General features: G+C 42.5%; 1 protein-coding gene across 8 annotated transcripts in view; it reads right to left on the bottom strand.

Annotated features, from left to right (window-relative positions):
* Nucleotides 1-2,861: 2,861 nt before the first annotated feature.
* The window catches only part of LOC112249617 (volume-regulated anion channel subunit LRRC8C), a 33,660-nt gene continuing 15,262 nt past the window's right edge, over nt 2,862-21,259 (bottom strand). For 7 of the 8 annotated variants that reach the window (XM_024419428.2, XM_024419439.2, XM_024419444.2 and 4 more), the window contains 5 exons: nt 6,514-6,891; nt 5,766-6,370; nt 5,291-5,612; nt 4,524-4,886; nt 2,862-4,305 (listed from right to left, as the gene is read on the bottom strand). In XM_024419428.2, the coding sequence (XP_024275196.1) occupies nt 3,739-4,305; nt 4,524-4,886; nt 5,291-5,612; nt 5,766-6,370; nt 6,514-6,891 (2,235 nt within the window). In that variant the 3' untranslated portion in view covers nt 2,862-3,738. The remainder of the gene's footprint in view (nt 4,306-4,523; nt 4,887-5,290; nt 5,613-5,765; nt 6,371-6,513; nt 6,892-21,259) is intronic. The other variant, XM_024419450.2, reaches the window with a different exon arrangement.

Raw genomic sequence — 21,259 nt, 5'->3', positions numbered from 1 at the left:
TTAGCATCCCAAATGGAACACTATTCCAAATGGAACACTATTCCCTACATAGTGCTCTGGTCAAAAATAGTGCACCATGGGCCCAGGTAAAACTAGTGCACAATATAGGAAATTTGCGACACACAGTGGTTCATGTCAGACAGCTCAATTCACAAGCTGTTACAAGGTGAGGAGAACTTATACCCTGACAGACAGGTTGCTGAGAAGTGAGAGACATTGACTGTACAGTATTAGCCTCTGTCACAAGCTTTAACCTCACAGCAAAGCTTGGGCATCCAAGGCTAGTAAAGCATAGACCAAAGTCTGCCTCGTTGATCTAAACAAGTAGGATGGGGTGACAGACTATAGTTTCCATCTATCACTTGAACATGGCGTTATTCAAAGCACATCACTGCCACCTAGGGTGCAACTTTGATTCCACATACCATAACAGTTTATTTTCTCTGAGGTAAACAGAACTGCAACTGTACATGAAATGGGATGCAACACACTGTACAGGTATAGGATAAGACAGACTACAAAATGTCTCTTAAAGCAGCTGGTTGTTTTTATTCATCAAGAACCAAACACAGCAAATACGATCTGTTAAAAGAACTGTTAAAAAATAATTGTTAAAAAATATATACCTTTTCATTATCAGATGTACTCATTTGGGGGGGGATACTATTTCGCATTAGACTATAAAGCCCGACATAAATGTAGATATGGTACTGTTTTTATACATTAAGATAGCAGCTGACCCTGGCACCTTTGCAGTGATCTACAGCTCTGATAGACATTGCAGTGTAAGGCGTGGACTTTTTTTTACCTCTCTGAGGACCAAAAAGTTTAAATCTGTCTATAAGGCATGTGCAAAGTGTTTTGTGGATTGTAATAAAGATACATTACTTACAACTTGGCTGGTATTTTTTTAGCTTGTGTAAGCTGTTGACTAACTGAAACAAGCTAGCCTTCCTGATAAATATAGTATTGCCACAGGCTATTGACAGAACAGCTACAGCTGAGTGAGTCCACATTTTACTTGTAGACTACACTGTTCTATAAATAACTTTCAACATAATATATAGACTACCTGAGTAGAGAACAGTGGATCAGATTCAATATTTATTTTTTAGTGTTTCTATAATGTAAAAAGGTAACAGTCATGGGTTGAAATGGTTAAACGTGACCTGATCAAATGTTGTTTGAGCTTAAAAGGAGCAATCTGCAGTTCAAACCAAGTGGCCAGCCGCCACTGATTTGGTAAACAGCAGAGGGATGGAGAATGCAAACACTCAAACTCAAGGAATGAGGATTAGCCCATTCAAATAAATAGTAAATGTTAAACATTATACTGTCTTTCACAAAGCTATCTGCCACTTGAGGGGATTTTTGCCCAAATGCTCCGTCTAAACGCAAATACACCTCGCACACGATACCATTTTGAAAACATTTGTAAGTTAACGCTCATATAAGCGAGAAATTATTTTTCAAATACAAAAAAACAACACGTACTGTACGCGGTTTAGGAAAGCTGCACCCGGCTGTATGTTGAGAAACAGGAAATGTGGAATGGAAATGGAAATGAAAGCAAAAGGAGCGAGGATGTGTCGTACCCAAGGCGACATGTGAAAACAGCCAGGTGTAACTTAGCCAAACTGCTCACACTAAGATCTTTTGAATTTGATTCTATTTTGCTTAAATTAAAGTTATATTCCAAAATCATTTAGACAGGCGCTTAAGGATGAGGCGCTTCTGGATAAAACATTCAATATCTCTGTAAAGAATAGAGATGTAGGACTGGTGAATGGATAATGGTCAACTTCTGTGGGGCTGTGGTGAAGGAGCAGACAGAGGCAGAGATAAAGTCTATGTGTATTCAGATGAAGATGGTACATGGCATGGAACAGGTTCAGATTAGTTGAATTACAGCACATGGTTGAGTTAGGTGAACAGTTGTTGCGCCAGTCTCAACACTTATTGGTACACCACATGACCAAAAGTATGTGGACACCTGCTTGTCACACATCTCGTTCCAAAATCATGCGCATTAATATGGAGTTGGTCCCACATTTGCTACAACAGCCTCCATTCTTCTGGGAAGGCTTTCCACTAGATGTTGGAACATTGCTGTGGGGAATTGCTTCCATTCAGCCACAAGAGCATTAGTGTTGTTGGCACTGATGTTGGGCGATTAGCCCTGGCTCAGTCGGCGTTCCAATTCATCCCAAAGGTGTTCGATGGGGTTGAGGTCAGGGCTCTATGCAGGTCAGTCAAGTTCTTCCGCACCGATCTCAACAAACCATTTCTGTAAGGACCTCGCTCTGTGCACGGGCGCATTGTCATGTTTAAAGAGGAAAGGGCCTTCCCTAAACTGTTGCCACAAATTTAGAAGCACAGAAACCTCTAGAATGTCATTGTATGCTGTAGCGTTTAGATTTCCCTTCACTAGAACTAAGGGGCATAGTCCGGACCATTAAGAACATCGGAAGACAATTATTCCTCCTCCACCAAAAACTTTACAGTTGGCACTATGCGGAGCCGTTGTTGCTCCTAGACGTTTCCACTTCACAATAACAGCACTTACAATTGACCGGGGTAGCCCTAGCAGGGCAGAAATTTGACTGAATTGTTGGATAGCTCTTCATTAAGGCCACCTGCCAATGTTGTTTCTCTATGGAGATTGCATGGCTGTGTGCTCAATTTTATACACCTGTCAGCAACAGATGTGGTTGAAATAGCTGAATCCACTCATTTGAAGGGGTGTCCACATACATACAGTATATACATATATACATACAGTATATACATATAAAAGCTGTGTATGTATGCATGCATAGTTTATCTACAAAGGAGACAAAGGTACAAATAAGAACAGGTAATAATGTGCATAACTCATTGATGTAATTTGTATGAATTTCAAATGACAATATACAAATGCAATGTAAATTAGTAAAGCTTGTACATAAATATAGCAGCAATACAACAAATCGAATGGAAAAGAGGGTGCAATAGCACGTGGCACAGAAGGCCAAAGCTAGAGCAGGCTAGGCTAGCAGGGGCTACATAGCATAGCACAGCACATGGCAGGCAAACAATATAAAAATAAAATTAAAAATTAAATGAAAAGTATTCAAGCAGCAATGCAATAGCCATAAAAAGCAGGCCTTAATTAGCATAACATAAGAAAAATGCAGAAAAGGTGCAACGAGTGATTAACATATGTCAACTAGCAACTACATGTAACAGAAGAAAACAGATATGTTTGTGCTATCCTTCCATTCCTTGCCACGCCATGTCATGCCAAACATTGTGTGGCATATGACAGAGAATAAGGAGCAAATATTAGCCTGGGTACAAGTACACCTTGCCTGTGACTAACCCTATTGTTAAGAACCATTTAATTACAACAAAATGCCATGTTCCCTTCTGTCATGAAGTAAGACTTCGACATAATACTAAAAACAGTCACCCATGATTATCACATCTGCCCCCTATAAACAAACTTAGGGTACAGTGCTTAGATTTTGATTGCGATGTGTAATACAGTAAAATCGACCATTTTGGTTGACTAGGATTGCCAGACAAACTGGCTTTTTATTTTTGAACAGTCAAGTAAGTTGGCTTGTCCGAGCCAGAATAACACATTGGCTCCTGTCCTATCACTTTTTTTATATAGTTTAATGCAGCTTGAAGTATACCCCCTGGGCGGGACGCTAGTCTATCGCAGGGCCTTTTGCACAGATATTGTAAGACATTTCACTCAGTCTTCATTTTGTCTCGGATTTCCGATGGCAAGGTTTCAAACAGAGCGTCTTCCACCATTAGGCCACCGCGCTTCAATGCCCGGCAGAACCCAAGCTCTGGAGGCAGGAGTTCAAAATGGTTGCCCTTCAGTTCCAGGTGTGTCAATAGAACCAGGTATGAGATCTTTGGTGAGAGCAATGACAGCGTATTCTTGCCCAGCTTGAGGGTTGTGAGCTTCTTGCAAAAGAACAGCTCGTCTGGGAGGTTCTCAATCTTGTTGCATGTGACGGAGAAGTACTGAAGACTCTGTAGGACACCAATCTCCGGCGGAATAAACCGGATGTCGTTGTTGGACAGGTCCAGGTAACGAAGCTTGTTGCATAAGAACAGGTGCGAGGGCAAGATCTCAATCTTGTTGTAACTGAAGTAGAGGCGCTCTAAGCTGCCCAGCTTCTTGATGTGTTCTGGGATGTAGCAGATACTGTTGTGCCAGAGTTTCAGGCACGTCAGCTTGCGGAGGTGCTGGCAGCTGACTATCTCCTCGATGGAGTGCAGGTTGTTTTCCTTCAGGTCCAACTCCTGTGGAGTTAGAACATTTTGTTTTAAGTATAACGCCACAATATTACAGGAATTGGCATATTTAAGGTCAAGAAAACCACCCAGAACAGGGGTCGCTGGAATTTCACCATTGAAGCCCTTTTCTCCACTAGGAGCTGACAGGAATAACTCCTTACATATTTAAAAACCACATTGTAGACCACTCAGATAGCAGGCAGTCAAAGTAATGCATATCATACCTGTAGGTTCGTGAGGCTGAAGACAGCATGTGGGATGCGTTCCAGGTCACAGTGCACCAACTCCAGTTCAGTCAGGTTCACCATCTTCTTCAGATTGTTGAGCATCACCAGCTTAGTGCCGTCGTTGTAGACATACAGCCTCTGCAGGTGGCTGGACACGTCCACAATGGACTGGGGGATCTTTGTAAAGTTACTTTTGAGTGACAGGGTCTTCAGATTCTTCAGCTCCCTCAGGGACTCCAGAACCACATTTTTAGAAGCGTCAGGACTCAGTGAGCCAATGAGGTAGAGCTCCTCTAGATTCCGCAGGTGGTACAGCCAATGAGGCAGCTCTCTGCTGTCATCAAACTTCACCCTGAGTACCTTAGAAAACAAAAATATAAAATGCAACAATTTCAAATATTTTACTTAGTTACAGTTCATAGAAGGAAATCAGTCAATTTAAATAAATTGGCCCTAATTTATGGATTTCACATGACTGGGCAAGGGCCAGCCATGAGGGGGCCTGGGAGGTCAATTTACTTTGTCTCCACCCACTGGGGAGCCAGGCCCAGCCAATCAGAATTTATTTTCCCACAAAAGGGTTTTATTACATACAGAACTACTCCACCTATTAATCTCGTAGGAGGAAATGTAATGTCAATAACAAATACGTACAAAATACATACTGTACGAGACAAAAACCCAATACAACACCAGGAGGAATAAAAAAAATATATATCCTATACGAAAAGACTACAAGAAAAGCACATGGTAGAATAGCATACCTTGAGGTTCTCTTTGAGGAAGGAGGTGGCTGTGGCATGGATCTTTAAATAACACTGATACAGAGAAAGCTCCTGAAGGTCTTCAAGCTGGGCGATGGAGGCTGGGATGGTTACGTTGTTGATGATTTCAAGCTTCAGGGACTGGAGCTCTGTCACCTCAAAGATGGTGTCTGGAAGCCCAGACAGCATGAAGAGCTGCAGCTCCAGTCTGTTGTTGTGGTTGGTCATCAGTCTCTGACGCAGCTTCTCTGGCGTCCACTCATGGTTCAGGTTCAGTTGTTTCAGTTTGTTTTCACTGACCTCTGATAGGAACACTGCGAATCTGAGAACAAGAGAGCGAAAGAGAGAATAAGAAGTCAAAGATTACTTTATTGTCCAAGGATGGGCAAAGGAAACTTTTACAATTGGAGGCATTGCATACTTATCAATAGCAATGAAGAGCTAAATTACTTGTATAATTACAAAGACAACGCACCTCTTAGAGTATAGTGGGTCATACTGGTCGATCATGTGCAGCATGAAGGCAAAGTCATTCTTCACGTCTGGGATGTCATCGATTCCCGTTTCCTGCCGTACGTATTCAAAGGAGTATTCCTTCAGCGAGCGGTAGAAGAGCCAGTAGGAAGTGTAGAGGCAGGTGAATCCATACACAGCCACAAAGCATAGGTAACAGTATGACAGCTTGGAGAACAGGTGGGCCATGGTGTGATTACAGGAGAAATGCTTATATCCCGTCATGTCCTGCATGTCCACATTGCACTTCACTGTGATCTGCACCTCCGAGACTAACGCACTGTTATACGCGATGATGAGGAGGAACTTCATCACTTTGAGAACAGTTTGGCGAACATACATAATATAGAGGATGTCCCCCTCCTCAACATGCAGGCGGAACTTCTTCACCTTCTCAAACAGAGCTTTGGCTTGCTCTCCTTCCTTCTTTTCCAGGGCACTAGCCGTGGGCTTGTCCACGACAATCTTCTCTGGGATGGATTTGAGGGACTGGGTCTTCTCCAGGTCGTCCAGGTTCCCCTCTACAGACACGTTGAGGATTGCTCTACTGGCACTGCACTTCTTATCCTTGAATGAATGAATGAATGCACTTTATTTGACATATTAAAATGTATACAGTTCAATATAGGTTAGGTTTCTCGGACAAAGATTGAGCTTAGTCCTGGACAAAAATTATTTCAGGCATGTACACACACATATACAAACAATACCTTCTCCTCCGGGTTCTCTCCAGAAACTTCAGACAGAGCTCTGGTAGTCCAGGGGGAGTCAAAGCACTTTCCCAAGATGGAGATGAAATGCTCTATCTTAGAGCTGGAGCCTGGGAACTTGAACCAGAAGTTGCTACACACCATGAAGATCAGGGTGTGTATGAGGACCAGGTAAGGGAAGTACTTGGCGTACCAGTGCAGAGCCTTCTCGTAGCACATCTGGTTGATGAAGCTGTACTGCTGGAGGTCCAGGTTGGTTTTCAGGCCCATCATCTCGTGCATTTCCTGTGGCACAGCGGATGAGACCAGCTCGGTTTTATTTGTTTGGTTCGGCATGGACATTCTTTGGGGAAGGCAGATGATTTTGTCCTGCATCACCTGAAATAAAATAAGGAACAAATAAGCAAGCAAGCACGCACGATCGAAACTAGTCTGTTACAGTGATAATAGAAAGGGGAATATCTGTCTCATTTCCTGCACTGACTTCCCTGGTAGAGATGTGACTCAGAAAGAAAATAACCAGTTAATGTTCTAACTACCACAAACTGAAGAGGGAGACAGACTTCCTAATGCAATACTTTACCACCAAATTATTTGTTATGCTTTAACTCACTATTGCACCTTGTAAAACAATATTTGTTTTACTATTCATATAGTACTTACAACATTACAAGTATTTTACTTTATTGAAAACATAGATGAATCATGGATCCAAACAAATACGATTATTTTTCCTTCAGCTTCGTAAAGATGTACTTGTCTTGCTATGATGCAGACTAGTGACTTAGCCTAAATATCATGTGGTTTATGGGCCACAGGAAATTACTCTTGGGGTTGTGCAGCAGCAGTATGGGGCAGAACAGATATGCAAAGTCAAACCTGCTAAGGGAGAGATTGCTAAGGGAGAGATACCATAGTACCCTCAAAGCTCATTACCAAGCTAAGGATCCTGGGACTAAATACCTCCCTCTGCAACTGGATCCTGGACTTCCTGACAGGCCGCCCCCAGGTGGCGAGGGTAGGTAGCAACACATCTGCCATGCTGATCCTCATCACTGGAGCTCCCCAGGGGTGCGTGCTCATTCCCCTCCTGTACTCCCTGTTCACCCACGACTGCATGGCCAGGCATGACTCCAACACCATCATTAAGTTTGCTGACGACACAACAGTGGTAGGCCTGATCACCGACAACGACGAGACAGCCAATAGGGAGGTCCAGAGACCTGGCCGGATGGTGCCATAATAACAACCTATCCCTCAACGTAACCAAGACTAAGGAGATGATTGTGGACTACAGGAAAAGGAGCACCGAGCACGTCCCTATTCTCATCGACGGGGCTGTGGTGGAACAGGTTGAGAGCTTCAAATTCCTTGGTGTCCACATCAACAACAAATTAGAATGGTTCAAACACAGCAAGACAGTCGTGAAGAGGGCACGACAAAGCCTAATCCCCCTCAGGAACCTAAAAAGATTTGGCATGGGTCCTGAGATCCTCAAAAGGTTCTACAGCTGCAACATCGAGAGCATCCTGACCGGTTGCATCACTGCCTGGTACGGCAATTGCTCGGCCTCCGACCGCAAGGCACTTCAGAGGGTAGTGCGTACGGCCCAGTACATCACTGGGGCAAAGCTGCCTGCCATCCAGGACCTCGACACCAGGCGGCATCAGAGGAAGGCCCTAAAAATTGTCAAAGACCCCAGCCATAGACTGTTCTCTCTACTTCCGCATGGCAAGCGGTACCGGAGTGCCAAGTCTAGGGCAAAAAGACTTCAACAGTTTTTACCCCCAAGCCATAAGACTCCTGAACAGGTAACCAAATGGTTACCTGGAATATTTGCATTGTGTGTGCCACCCCCTCCCCCTTTTACACTGCTGCTACTCTCGGTTTATCTTATATGCATAGTCACTTTAACTATACATTCATGTATCTACTACCTAAATGGCCTGACCAACCAGTGCTCCCGCACATTGGCTAACCCGGGCTATCTGCATTGTGTCCCACCACCCGCCAACCCCTCTTTTTACGTGTCTGCTACTCTCTGTCCATCATATATGCATAGTCACTTTAACCATACCTACATGTACATACTACCTCAATAAGCCTGACTAACATGTCTGTATGTAGCCTTGCTACTCTTTTTTCAAACGTCTTTTTACTGTTGTTTTATTTCTTTACATACCCACCCACCCACCCACCCACACACACCTTTTTTCCCGCACCATTGGATAGAGCCTGTAAGTAAGCATTTCACTGTAAGGTACCTGTTGTATTTGGCGCACGTGACAAATAAACTTTGATTTGATTGAAATTTACAGAATGGTTACCGGGAGGGAAATGGGAGGGTCATGCTTTGCAATTTCAGTCAGGGGGAGGGTTAAGTATTTTTTAGAACAAGTCTGGGGAAGGGTCATGTAATTTGTATTTTAGGACATTGAAATATTTCAGTTTAGACTTGGTTGCTTATTTGTAGACCTGCATGAAATCCACGCACGCAGAACTCTGCCGAAAAGCCGTGGAATTCCGAATAGAATGCATAGGATTCTAAAAGGTAAAAATAAGCTGCCAGCTGAAAGCAAAGTTAAATAAAATCGACTTGAAATACATTGTTTTTCACTGATGTATTTCAATCACCGAAAAACGTAGCCAGAGGTGTAGCCCACTCTCGCCCACTCTCGCCACTGTAGCCCACTCTCGCCACTCTCGCCACTGTAGCCCACTCTCGCCACTGTGTGAGTGAGAAGTGCAGGATGCAAACAGCTCCGTGAATGAATGACAGCTGTCTGAGGAGAGAAATATTTAACAAAAAAATGCCCAGATTTACAGCAGAGGAGCTGAGGAGTAAAACAGTTGATGACCAGAATAACAGCCAGGGACAGGGAGTTCCCAGCTGAACTGTACGAGGATGCAGACTTTTCTGCAAAGTCTGTCAGCATTCAATGGACTAAATACGCATCAAACTGCGGTGGAGCACCAGCGATCACACCGACACAAAAATAGGAGGGTTAGTGTGCCAGGTAAACATTGATGCTTTAGCAAGCTACAGATAGCTAGTTAATATAAGAGGTTTGTTCTAGTTAGCTAATATCTGTTCTTGACCATTACATTTGTCTGTATCTTCAGTGGCAAGTTAGCTAGCTAGTTAACGTTAGCCTGGCAAGCTTCCCAAGTTACTCCAGCTACATCACTTTATTTAGGCTAGCTAGCTCCACCACATCACCTTTGGCTACCAAAAACAAGAGAAGTTAAAGAGGGGGGAAAAAAAAGAACTACCTTTACTCCACACACAGAGACACGTAAAAAAAAAGCCCCCCCCCTCTCATTTGGCAAATCTGACCACAGTTATATCCTCCCGATTCCTGCTTACAAGCAAAAACTAAAGCAGGAAGTACCAATGACTTAGTCAATAAAAGTAGTCAGAAGATGCAGATGCTACAGGACTGTTTTGCTAGCACAGACTGGAATATATGTTCCAGGATTCATCCAATGGCATTGAGGAGTATATCACCTCAGTCACCGGGTTCATCAATAAGTGCATCAACGATGTCATCCCCACATTGACCGTGTGTACAATTCCCAACCAGAAGCCAAGGATTACAGGCAACATCTGCACGGGAATAAAGCTGCCGCTTTCAAGGAGCGGACGCTTTTTATAAATCCCACTATGCCCTCAGATGAACCATCATAGGCAAAGCATCAATACAGGACTAAGATGGAATCCTACTACACCGGCTCTGGTGCTCGTCAGATGTGGCAGGGCTTGCAAACGATTACGGACTACTAAGGGAAATCAAGCCACGAGCTGCCAGTAATGCGAGCCTACCAGACGAGCTAAATGCCTTTTATGCTCACTTCAAGGGGGCCGAACAGGCCCCCCATTTAAATCGACTGGGATGTCGTGGAGCGGGTCGAGAGTTTCAAATTCCTTGGTGTCCACATCACCAACAAACTATCATGGTCCAAACACACCAAGACAGTCATGAAGAGTTTCCAAAAAACTAATGTTCTGATTAAAGAAGCAATAAAACTGGCCTTCTTTAGACTAGTTGAGTATCTGGAGCATCAGCATTTGTGGGTTCGATTACAGGCTCAAAATGGCCAGAAACAAAGCACTTTCTTCTAAAACTCGTCCGTCTATTCTTGTTCTGGGAAATGAAGGCTATTCCATGCGAGAAATTGCAAGGAAACTGAAGATCTCGTATAATGCTATGTACTACTCCCTTCACAGAACAGAGCAAACTGGCTGTAACCAGAATAGAAAGAGGAGTGGAAGGCCTTGGGGCACAACTGAGCATGGCAAAGAGGGACTTTGCAATTAATCTCTTCATAACATTCTGGAGTATATGCAAATTGCCATCATACAAACTGAGGCAGCAGACTTTGTGAAAATTAATATTTGTGTCATTCTCAACTTTTGGCCACGACTGTAGACACTAATGTACTTGTCCCTTTGCTCAGTTGTGCTGCGGGGTCTCTCACTCCTTTCTATTCTGGTTAGAGCCAGTTTGCTCTGTTCTGTGAAGGGAGTAGTACACAGTGTTGTATGAGATCTTCAGTTTCTCACATGGAATAGCCTTAATTTCTCAGCCTCTGTACGCCTACGTAGATATTCATTTTTTTTTAAGTCAGCCGTTTCCAGCTACAATAGTAATTTTCAACATTAATAATGTCTACACTATGTGATCAATGATGTTATTTTAATTAATGGACGACAAAGTGTTTTTCTTTCAAAAACAAGGACATTTCTAAGTGACCCCAAACTTTTGAATGGTAGTGTATATAGTTCCAGTCAAAAGTTGACACTCATTCCAGGGTTTTCTTTAATGTTTTACTATTTTCTAAATTGTAGAATAATAGTAGGCATCAAAACTATGAAAACACATATGGAATCGTGTATTAACCAAAAAAAGATAAATTATAAAACATATTTTGATGTAAGATTTGTCAAAGTAGCCACCCTTTGCCTTGATGACAGCTTTGCACTCTAGGCATTCTCTCAATGAGCTTCATGAGGTAGCCCCCTGGAATGCATTTCAGTTAACATGTGTGCCTTGTTAAACGTTAATTTGTGGAATTTCTTACCTTCTTAATGCTTTTGAGCCAATCAGTTGTGTTGTGACAAGGTAGGTGTGGTATACAGAAAACAGCTTTACTTCGTAAAAGACCAAGTCCATATTATGGCAAGAACAGCTCAAATAAGAAAAGAGAAATGACAGTCCATCATTACATTAAGACATGAAGGTCAGTCAATCCGGAAGATGTTGAGAACTTTAAATGTTTCTTCAAGTTCAGTCACAAAAACAATCAAGCTTTATGATGAAACTGGCTCTCATGAGGATGGCCACAGGAAAGGAAGACCCAGAGTTAACTTGCTGCAGAGGATGAATTCTTTCGAGTTGCCAGCCTCAGACATTGGACCTCAAGTAAATGCTTCAGAGTTCAAGTAACAAACACATCAACATCAACTGTTCAGAGGAGACTGCATGATTCAAGCCTTCGTGGTCTAATTGCTGCAAAGAAACCACTAGTAAAAGGACACCAATAATAAGTGACTCCCTCGGCCAAGAAACATGAGCAATGTTTGGACTTATGAATCCAAATTGAGATGTTTTTGTTCCAACCACTGTGTCTTTGTGAGACGCAGAGCAGGTGAATTGATGACCTCCGCATGTGTGGATCCCACCGTGAAGCATGGAGGAGGAAGTGTGATGGTGTGGGGATGCTTTCCTGGTGACACTGTCTGATTTATTTAGAATTCAATGCACACTTAACCAGCATGACTACCACAGCATTACGCAGTGATACACAATCCCATCTGGTTCACGCTAATTTGTTTTTCAACATGACAATGACCCAAAACACACCTCCAGGCTGTGTAAGGCCTATTTGACCAAGAAAGAGAGTGATGAGTGCTGTATCAGATGACCTGGCCTCCACAATCACCCGACCTCAACCGCAATGCTTTACGCTAGAAACAAGCTGTAAAATACCTGGGAAAGACGTGACTCCGATGCATATGGGGGATATCATGGTTTCATTTCTTTGACGTACAGAGGCCGTCTTTGCTTGGGAAGTAATCTAATTCTGTCACTATCAATTGATTAAGCTAGTCAGTTTCTGTAGGCCTACAATAGATGTTTAAACCCAGACAGCCTTTTAAGGAAACACTGCTCTCATTTGGTTAAACCACGGAAGACGACTAGCCAGCAGTTAAAGCTAACATTTTTCTACGTCGGTAAGCCTACTCTGTCTGGGGTGGAAAGGTAGGCCTAACCTTTGAAAGCACCATGCTCAGAGTCCTAATGAAGTCTCAGATTTTAGTATTTGCAAACATGGACAGTTTCATTGCAAACAAGATTTGGCATTGGAGAAATATGATAAGATGAACACATAGGCCTATCCATTCTTTGCCTGTCATTTTGGTCATTTGTGTGGTATAAAAAAAAAGTGCTAATATGCAAAATTACAAAGGCAATTTTGACCTGTAAATACTTCTGATCGATTCAGCCAAAGCTTTAGCTATAAAGGAGATATTTATACCCTTACTTTTGTCAGACCACGGTGCTCTGCGAACCTTCTGGCTCGTAGCCCTGTGCATCAAAATTCATTTGTCGTCATCTAATGCTTACAGGATGAAGAACAGTTTCTAAAACTGCATATATAAGGCTCTGGTCTGTCCAAGTAGTGAGGGTAAACATGTTCTGCTATCCACTTTGTTTTAATAATTTTGGGTATAGGGGAGGGTCACTTGTTTGTTTTTTAGCTTTAAAGGAGAATTTAGGTCAAATATACTTTGCTGAAGGGAGGGCCATCTGTTTACATTTCAGAGAGTTCAAATTTTCTCCATGAATCCCTTATTATAAAAACGTTCACTCCCTAAGTACAGTCTCTAGAGAGGATTAGGAGAATTCTATACCCTCCTTTCTGTCCCCCTCTTACTCCCTCATGTACTCTGTTTCACACTCCTCCCTTTCTCCGTGCCCCTCAGCTCTCTTTCTCTTCGCTTGTCTTGTTCGCCCTCGCTCTCCCTCTATATATCCCCCCTTCAGCTTTCTCCCTTTCCCTATATGTGGTAGCTGGTATGTAAACTATACATGGGCTACTCTCGGTTTAAAAATATAAAAAATCCCCTTTGGCAGGGCCAGTGTTTCCCCACGATTCTAAACTGAGACAGGAAATGTATTAATTAGGGCTAGTAAAAAAAACAGTGTGCTTTGACAAGGCTGCCAGTTCTCGGAAGTCATCGGATGGGTGGTGTTTTGTCAACCTTGTCTCAGGGAAAGTCTTAACATTTGGTAAGTAAATATGTTCCCTCCATTTAGTATGATAGATTACATTATGAATGGAATAGTGATCGTACAATGTCATACAAATTACAGAACATCTTATACAATACAATAGCATCCAAATTGGATGACTTAGCTACACTTATCATATGTTATTTGACACAAATACAGTACCAGTAAAAAGTTGACACCTACTCATTCAAGGGTTTTTCTTAAATTTTTACTATTTTCTACATTGTAGAATAATAGTGAAGACATAACTATGAAATTGCTACATGATTCCATTTGTGTTATCAAAAAAGTGTTAAATTAAAATAGATTTTGAATTTGAGATTCTAAGTAGCCACCCATTACCTTGATGACAGCTTTGCACACTCTTGGCATTCTCTCAACCAGCTTCATGAGGTTGTCACCTGGAATGCATTTCAATTAACAGGTGTTGTTAATATGTGGAATTTCTTTTCATCTTAATGTGTTTGAGCCAATTAGTTGTGTTATGACAAGGCATGGTTGGTATACAGAAGATGATCTTTTACCAAATAGGGCTAAGTCCAAATAATGGCAAGAACAGCTCAAATAAGCAAAGAGAAACAACAGTTCATCATTACTTTAAGACGTGAAGGTCAGTCAACGCAGAACACTAAGAACTTTGAACGTTTCTTCAAGTGCAGTTACAAAAACCATCAAGCGCTATGATTAAACTGGCTCTCATGAGGACTGCCACAGGAATGAAAGACCCAGAGTTACCTCTGCTGCAGAGGATAAGTTCATTAGAGTTACAAATAAATTATTCAAGTAACAGTTCAAGTAACAGACAACACCAACTGTTCAGGACATCATGGCCAAATTGCTGCAAAGAAACCACTACTAAAGGACACCAATAAGAAGAAGACTTGCTTGGGCCAAGAAATATGAGCAATGGACATGACACCGGTTGAAATCTGTCATATGATGAATCCAAAATGTGATTTTTGGTTCCAACCACCAAGTCTTTGTGAGACTTCGAGTAGGTGAACGGATGATCTCCGCAATGTGTGTTTCCCAACATAAAGGAGGAGATATTATGGTGCTTTCCTGGTGACACTGTCAGTAATTTATTTAGAATTCAAAGCACACTTAACCAGCATGGCTACCACAGCATTCTGCAGCGATAGTCCAAACCAGATGGGATGGCGTATCATTTGTTTTTCAAGAGAACAATGACCCAAAACACACCTCCAGGCTGTGAAGGAGCGTAATGAGTACTGCATCAGATGACCTGGCCTCCACAATCAGCCGTGTAAGAAAAGCAGCCAACCAGTGCTCAGCATATGTGGGAACTCCTTCTAGGCTGTTGGAAAAGCATTCCTCATGAAGCTGGTTGAGAGAATGCCAAGAGTGTGTAAAGCTGTCAAGACAAAGGGTTCCTACTTTGAAGAATCTAAAATATATTTTGATTTGTTTAACACTTTTTTGGTTAATATACGATTCCATATGTGTTACTTCAGAGTTGATGTCTTCACTATTATTCTACAATGTAGAAAATAGTCAAAATAAAGAAAAACTTTTGAATGAGAAGGCGTCCAAACTTTTGACTACTACTGTACATATTTGGCAGATCCCGGATGTAGGGAAACGAGATAATATGGCTTGGAGGACATACAGTATTATACATCTTTCTCTGAGACCTGGTTGCTTGTTGCATCTTAACAACAAAAGGAGAGCTACGGAGAGAATTACATTAGTGGTTAGGATAATTAACGTAAAAGGTTAGGATAACAAAAATGACCAAAGTTAGGATAATTTGCATAGCAGGTTAGCTGAATTCGGTTAAAGTTAGAATAAGGGTTAGCTAAAAATCCTAGTGACTCCAACACGCAACCTTTGGTTTGCTAGACGGTCGTGGTACACGCCCACCCATGATCCCCGACCAACCTCCCTACTGTAGTTTGTCTAAAGTACAGTAGCTAGATCATTGGTAGATATATCTTGGAGGTACTCACTAATACACTATATAAACAAAAGTATGTGGACACCCCTTCAAATGAGCAGATTCAGCTACTTCAGCCACATGCATGGTGACGGGTATATAAAACCAAGCACACTGCCATGCAATCTCCATAGACAAACATTGGCAGTAGAATGGACTTACTGAAGAGCTCCGTGACGTTCAACATGGCATCGTCATAGGATGCCACCTTTCCAACAAGTCAGTACGTTAGATTTCTGTCCTGATGCAGCTCTAAGTGCTGTTATTGTGAAGTGGAAATGTCTAGGAGCAACAACGGATCAGCCGCAAAGTGGTAGACCACACAAGCTCACAGAACGGGACAGCCAAGTGCTGAAGAGCGTAGTGCACAAAAATAGTTTGTCCTCGGTTGCATAACTCACTATACCTGCTTCCAAAGCAAAGAAGGAACGTAAGCACAATAACTATTCATCAGGAGATTCATGAAATGGGTTTCCGTGGCAGAGCAGCGGCACACAAGCTTAAGATCACCATGCGCAATGCCAAGCGTTGTCTGCAGTGGTTTAAAGCGAATTGCCCAACATCAGTTCCAACCTCAATAATGCTTGTGGCTGAATGGAAGCAAATCCCCGTAGCAATGTTCCAACATCTAGAGGAAAGCCTTCCCAGAAGAGTGGGGGCTGTTATAGAAGCAAACGGGGACCAAGTCCATATTAATGCTCATGATTTTGGAATGAGATGTTCGACGAGCAGGTGTCCACATACTATACATACACTACATGACCAAAAGTATGTTTCGTATTTCTGAGGCCAGGCTGGTTTTTACCATTTGTAAAAGCAACCATTTCTAAACACTCATTCTGTCTTTCGTAGAGACCCCTCCCTCGGCTCAAGGGACAACAGGGGATATTCCCACCCTAATAAATAGTTCCTGTCAGTGGTGTTTGGGGTTTCAAAAAATGATTAGTCATACTCTACACAGGTTTATACAGAGATGTAGCCCCTATGGGCCCTGGTCCAAATTAGTGCACAATGTAGGGAATAGGGTTAATTTGGGACGCAGTCCAAGAATCAGCTAATCAAGCTCCACCCTCTCCAGCTGGTCTGAGTGGTGAAGAACATTGAAGTGACAGGCCATGGGCCACATGAATCATGACTACATCCCAAATGGCATCCAATTCCCTATTTAGTGCACTATTTTTGATCAATGCACTATAGGAAATAGGGTGCCATTTGGGACAAATCCTATGTGTTTATAAAGAGCGGGTGGGGAAGGCAGGAGGACATTTTTGGTGTGGTGCAGTGTGTGTGTGTGTTATGCAGGAATTTCTTTCCTTTCCGTTTGTATACTCCCGCCAGACTGCAACTTACTTGAACCCAACACCAGGCTGTTTGTCACTGCAGGACAGGACACAAAGTTCTAGAGCTTGGTGTCCCTAATGACTTACTGTACCTTATTTATTTGTAAACAGCTGGTGCACAATATCTAAGGAAGTCACGGTTTTGCTCGCCTGAGCTAGAGTATCGCATGATAAGGTGTAGACCAGACGATCTACCGAGAGAGTTTCTGTATTTTTGTAGCTGTCTACATACCACCACAGACCGATACTGGCACAACGACCGCAATCAATGAGCTCTATTCCGCCTTAAGCAAACAGGAAATGCTCATCCAGAGGCGGCGCTCCTAGTGACCAAGGACTTTAATGCAGGGAAACTTAAATCAGTCTTACCTAATTTCTATCAGCATGTTAAACCAGAGGGGGAAAAAAATCTAACATATATTAAAACATGTATTATTATTTTTTTTTACTCTGGACCACCTTTACTCTACCCATAGATGCGTACAATGCCCTCCCTCGCCCTCCATTTGGTAAATCTGACCATAATTATATTCTCCTGATTACAAGTAAAAATGAAAGCAGGAAGCACCAGTGACTCAGTCTATGAAAAAGTGGTCAGATGAAGCATATGCTAAACTACATGACTGCTTTGCTAGCACAGACTGGAAAATGTTCCAGGATTCTTCCGATGGCATTGCGGAGTACACCACATCAGTCACTGGTGCATAGATAACGTTGTTCCCACAGTGATTGTACGTACATACCCCAACCAGAAGCCATGGATTACAGGCAACATTCACACTGAGCTAAAAGGTAGAGCTGCCACTTTCAAGGAGCAGGACTCTAACCCAGAGGCTTATAAGAAATCCAGCGATGCCTTCCGACGAATCATCAAACAGGCAAAGCGTCAATACAGGACTAAGATCAAATACTAAACCGGCTCTACAAGCCCTGCCAAACCCGACGAGCATCAAACTATTACAGACGACAAAGGGAACCACATCCGAGAGCTGCCCAGTGACACAAGCCTACCAGTGACATAAATAACTTATATGCTCGCTTTGAGGCAAGTAACACTGAAACATGCATGAGAGCATCAGCTGTTCCAGATGACTGATCACGCTCTCCGCAGCCAATGTGAGTAAGACCTTTAAACAGGTCAACATTCACAAGGATCAGGGCCGGACGGATTACCAGGACGTGTACTCAGAGCATGTGCTGACCAACTGGCAAGTGTCTTCACTGACATTTTCAACCTCTCCCTGACTGACTCTGTAATACCAACATGTTTCAAGCAGACCACCATAGTCCGTGCCCAAGAACATGAAGGTAACCTGCCTAAATGACTTCCGAAACGTAGCACTCACGTCTGTAGCCATGAAATGCTTTGAAAGGCTGGTTATGGCTCACATCAACAACATTATCCCAGAAACCCTAGACCCACTCCAATTTCCATGCCGCCCAAGAGATCCACAGATGCAATCTCTATTGCACTCCACACTGCCCTTTCACTCCTGGACAAAAAGGAACACGTATGTGGGAATACTATTCATTGACTACAGCTCAGCGTTCAACACCATAGTGCCCAAAAAGATCATCACTAATCTAAGGACCCTGGAACTAAACACTTCCCTGGATCCTGGACTTCCTGACGGGCCGTACCCAGGTGGCAAGAGTACGTAACAACACATCCGCCACACTGACCCTCAACACAGGGGCCCCTCAGGGGTGCATGCTCAGTCCCCTCCTGTACTCCCTGTTCACTCATGACTGCACGTTCAGGCACGACTCCAACACCATTATTAAGTTTGCAGACAACAATAAGACAGCCTATAGGGAGGAGCTCAGAGTCCTGACCGTGTGGTGCAAGGACAACAATCTCTCCCTCAACGTGATCAAGACAAAGGAGACGATTGTGGACTATAGGAAAAGGAGGACCAGGCACGCCCCATTCTCATCGACGGGGCTGTAGTGGAGCAGGTTAAGTTCCTTGGCATCCACATCACCAACAAACTAACATGGTCCAAGCACATCAAGACAGTCATGAAGAGGGCATGACAAAACCCATTCACCCTCAGGAACTGAAAAGATTCATCATGGGTCCTCAGATCCTCAAAAGGTTTAACAGCTGCGACATCGAGACTTAAGCCACCCTAGTCATAGACTTCTGTCTGCTTCCGCACGGCAAGTGGTACTGGAGCACCAAGTCTAGGTCCAAGAGGCTTCTAACCAGCTTCTACCCCCAAGCCATAAGACTCCTGAACAGCTAAACAAATGGCTACCCAGACTATTTGCATTGCCCTACATGTACATATTACCTTAATTGCCTCATTCCCCAACTCTGAGGATTATTTTTTGGGGGAGAAATGTTGCCAATAGTTTATAGAATAAAAAAATATTTTAAAAAATCTAATTCTACCCAAACACATAACTATAAACAGTAAAATCAGAGAAACTGATAATTTTGCAGTGGTCTCTTAATTTTTTCCAGAGCTGTATATATTTTTTTTTATTATATATCGTTTTTAGAATAGGACTACGATGAGAGTTAAAGAACACGAGAATGCAAGTATATACAGGTCAGTGCCTGTATCGCATTCAATGTACAGGGGTACTGGAGTGGTTGAGGTGGTATAAAGTACCAGTCAAAAGTTAGGACACACCTACTCATTCCAGGGTTTCTTTACTTGGACTATTTTCTACATTGTAGAATAATAGTGATGGCATCAGAACTATGAAATAACACATATGGACGAAAAAAACAAAAATATATTTAATATATTTGAGATTCTTCAAAGTAGCCACCCTTTGCTTTGACGACTTTGCACTTTCAACCAGCTTCATGAGATAGTCACCTGGAATGCATTTCAATAACAGGTGTGCCTTGTTAAAAGTTAATTTGTGGAATTTCTTACCTTCTTAATGTGTTTTAGCCAATCAGTTGTGTTGTGACAAGGTAGGAGGTGGTATACAGAAGATAGCCCTATTTGGTAAACAACCAAGTCCATATTATGGTAAGGACACCTCAAATAAGCAAAGAGAAACAGTCAATTATTACTTTAAGACAATGAAGGTCAGTCAATCTGGAAAATTAAGTTTCTTCAAGTGCAGTTGCAAAAACCATCAAGCTCTATGATTAAACTGGCTCTCATGAGGACTGCCACAGGAATGGAAGACCCAGAGTTACCTCTGCTGCAGAGGATAAGTTCATTAGAGTTACTAGCCTCAGAAACTGTAGCCCAAATAAATTCTTCATAGTTCAAGATTAGTAACAGACACATCTCAACATCGACTGTTCAGGTGAGACTGTGTATCAGGCCTTCATTGTACAATTGCTGCAAAGAAACCACTACTTAAGGACACCAATAGAAGAAGAGACTTGCGTGGGCCAAAAAACACAAGCAATGCACATTTGACTGATGGAAATCTGTCCTTTGGTCTTATGAATCCAAATTTGAGATTTTTGGTTCCAACCGCTGTGTCTTTGTGAGACGCAGTGTAGGTGAATAGATGAGCTCTATGTGTATCGTTCCTACTGTGAAGCATGGAGGTGGTGTGATGGTGTGGGGGTGCTTTGCTGGTGATACTGATTTATTTAGAATTCAAGGCACACTTAACCAGCATGGCTACCACAACATTCTGCAGCGATATGCCATCCCATCTGGTTTGCACTTAGTGGGACTATCATTTGTTTTTCAACAGGACAATGACCCAACACTGCCAGGCTGTGTAAGGGCTATTGACCAAGAAGGAGCGTGATGGAGTGCTGCAGATGACCTGGCATCTACAATCACCCGACAAAACCCAATTCAGATGGTTTGGGATCAGTTGGACCGCGGAGTAAAAGAAAAGCAGCCAACAGTTGCTCAGCATATGTGGTAACTCTTCCAAGACTGCTGGAAAAGCATTCCAGGTGAAGCTGGTTGAGAGAATGCCAAGCATGTGCAAGGCTGTCAAGGCAAAAGGTGGCTACTTTGAAATATCTCAAATATAAAATATATTTTCATTTGTTCGGTTACTACATGATTCCATGTGTTATTTCATAGTTTTGATGTCTTTACTATTATTCGACAATGTAGAAAATAGTACAAATAAAAACCCTTGAATGAGTAGGCGTGTCCAAACTTTTGACTGGTATTATAGTTTAAAAGAAACAAACTATAAAATAAAAT

The sequence above is a fragment of the Oncorhynchus tshawytscha genome, linkage group LG01 (assembly GCF_018296145.1).
Source record: "Oncorhynchus tshawytscha isolate Ot180627B linkage group LG01, Otsh_v2.0, whole genome shotgun sequence".
Classification (NCBI taxonomy): Eukaryota; Metazoa; Chordata; class Actinopteri; order Salmoniformes; family Salmonidae; genus Oncorhynchus; species Oncorhynchus tshawytscha.
This window is presented reverse-complemented; position numbering and strand designations above follow the sequence as displayed.